Source organism: Bison bison, unplaced genomic scaffold (assembly GCF_000754665.1).
Source record: "Bison bison bison isolate TAMUID 2011002044 unplaced genomic scaffold, Bison_UMD1.0 scf7180017851930, whole genome shotgun sequence".
Lineage (NCBI taxonomy): Eukaryota > Metazoa > Chordata > Mammalia > Artiodactyla > Bovidae > Bison > Bison bison.
The window spans coordinates 22,816-23,801 of record NW_011482503.1 but is presented as its reverse complement, the minus strand read 5'-3'; the positions used below and the strand labels follow the sequence as shown (position 1 = coordinate 23,801).

The following is a 986-nucleotide window of genomic DNA, read 5'->3' as shown; positions in this document are numbered from 1 at the left end:
GACATCTGCGCTGCCATGGCTCACCCAGGCGGGCCATGGCAGCGCAGATGTCCGTGTCCGTGATGGAGCTGAAGCGCGCCCGGAACACTGTCTGCTCGCCGCTGTGGGCCTGGTTCATGACGGGCAGCACCGCGTCCAGCACCTGGGGGGCCCGGCGGTGACGCCCACGGCTAGCCCAGGCACCCGCCCCACACGCTCCCACCGGCCGGCCACCTCCCTGCCTTCTGCAGCCTTGGTGTCCGCAGGCCTCCGGCCACCGCGCTCCCTTGCCCTCCGTGCTCACACCCCTCTCCTCACAGCGGCTTCCACCCTCCATCAGGAGGTTCTACTGCCCAGGACGCAAGAGATCCCGGCTGCTATGCCCACCTTCTCAAGGCGAGCATGGGGAGGGGGGCGACATCTAGGAGACCCTCCAGCAATAGGAGGAAAGAGAGACGGGAGAGAAGGCAAGGCAGCAGGCGGGTAGCAGCAGCAGCTCCAGGTCACAGCCCGGCGGGCCTAGGGTCCCGGAGCCCAGACTTGCTCAGAGTCTGCGGGCCACGCAGCTTCCTCACAGGGGACGACAGTGTCCACCCCACACGGAGGGCCCAGGGGAGGCGCAGGGGCAGGGCCAGGAGAGGGCCCCGAGCACCAGCGGGGTCACAGCCCGAGGGGCTCCTGCAGAGGGAAGCCTGGGAGTGGCACCCGCCCTGGGGGTGGCAGACGTGGGGCGGGCATCATGGTGGAGCACAGAGCTGGCAGGGATGGGGGGAGGGGCGGCGGGGTGCGACAGGGCACTCAGCCGCCAAGGCAGAAGTCCCAGCACGGGCCCGGGCCCGACGCTCAGGACCCACGCTCCCCTCCGGGCAGCCCTCCGCCGGGGAAATCCTGCCCCAGCACTTCCTCACAAGCTGCCCGCCGGCGATGGGACGCTCCTGCCCCAGGCAGAGCCCCTGTACCATCAGCATCCACGGGATCTCCAGAGCTGGGGCCCTGGCCCCCATCGC

The 986-nt window shown here is 70.4% G+C and overlaps 1 protein-coding gene across 1 annotated transcript in view; it reads right to left on the bottom strand.

Annotated features, from left to right (window-relative positions):
* Positions 1 to 986, bottom strand: part of TOP3B (topoisomerase (DNA) III beta) — a 15,464-nt gene that overhangs the window by 8,812 nt on the left and 5,666 nt on the right. Inside the window, exon 6 of the mRNA XM_010852177.1 lies at positions 18 to 142. Within this exon, the coding sequence (XP_010850479.1) occupies positions 18 to 142 (125 nt within the window). The remainder of the gene's footprint in view (positions 1 to 17; positions 143 to 986) is intronic.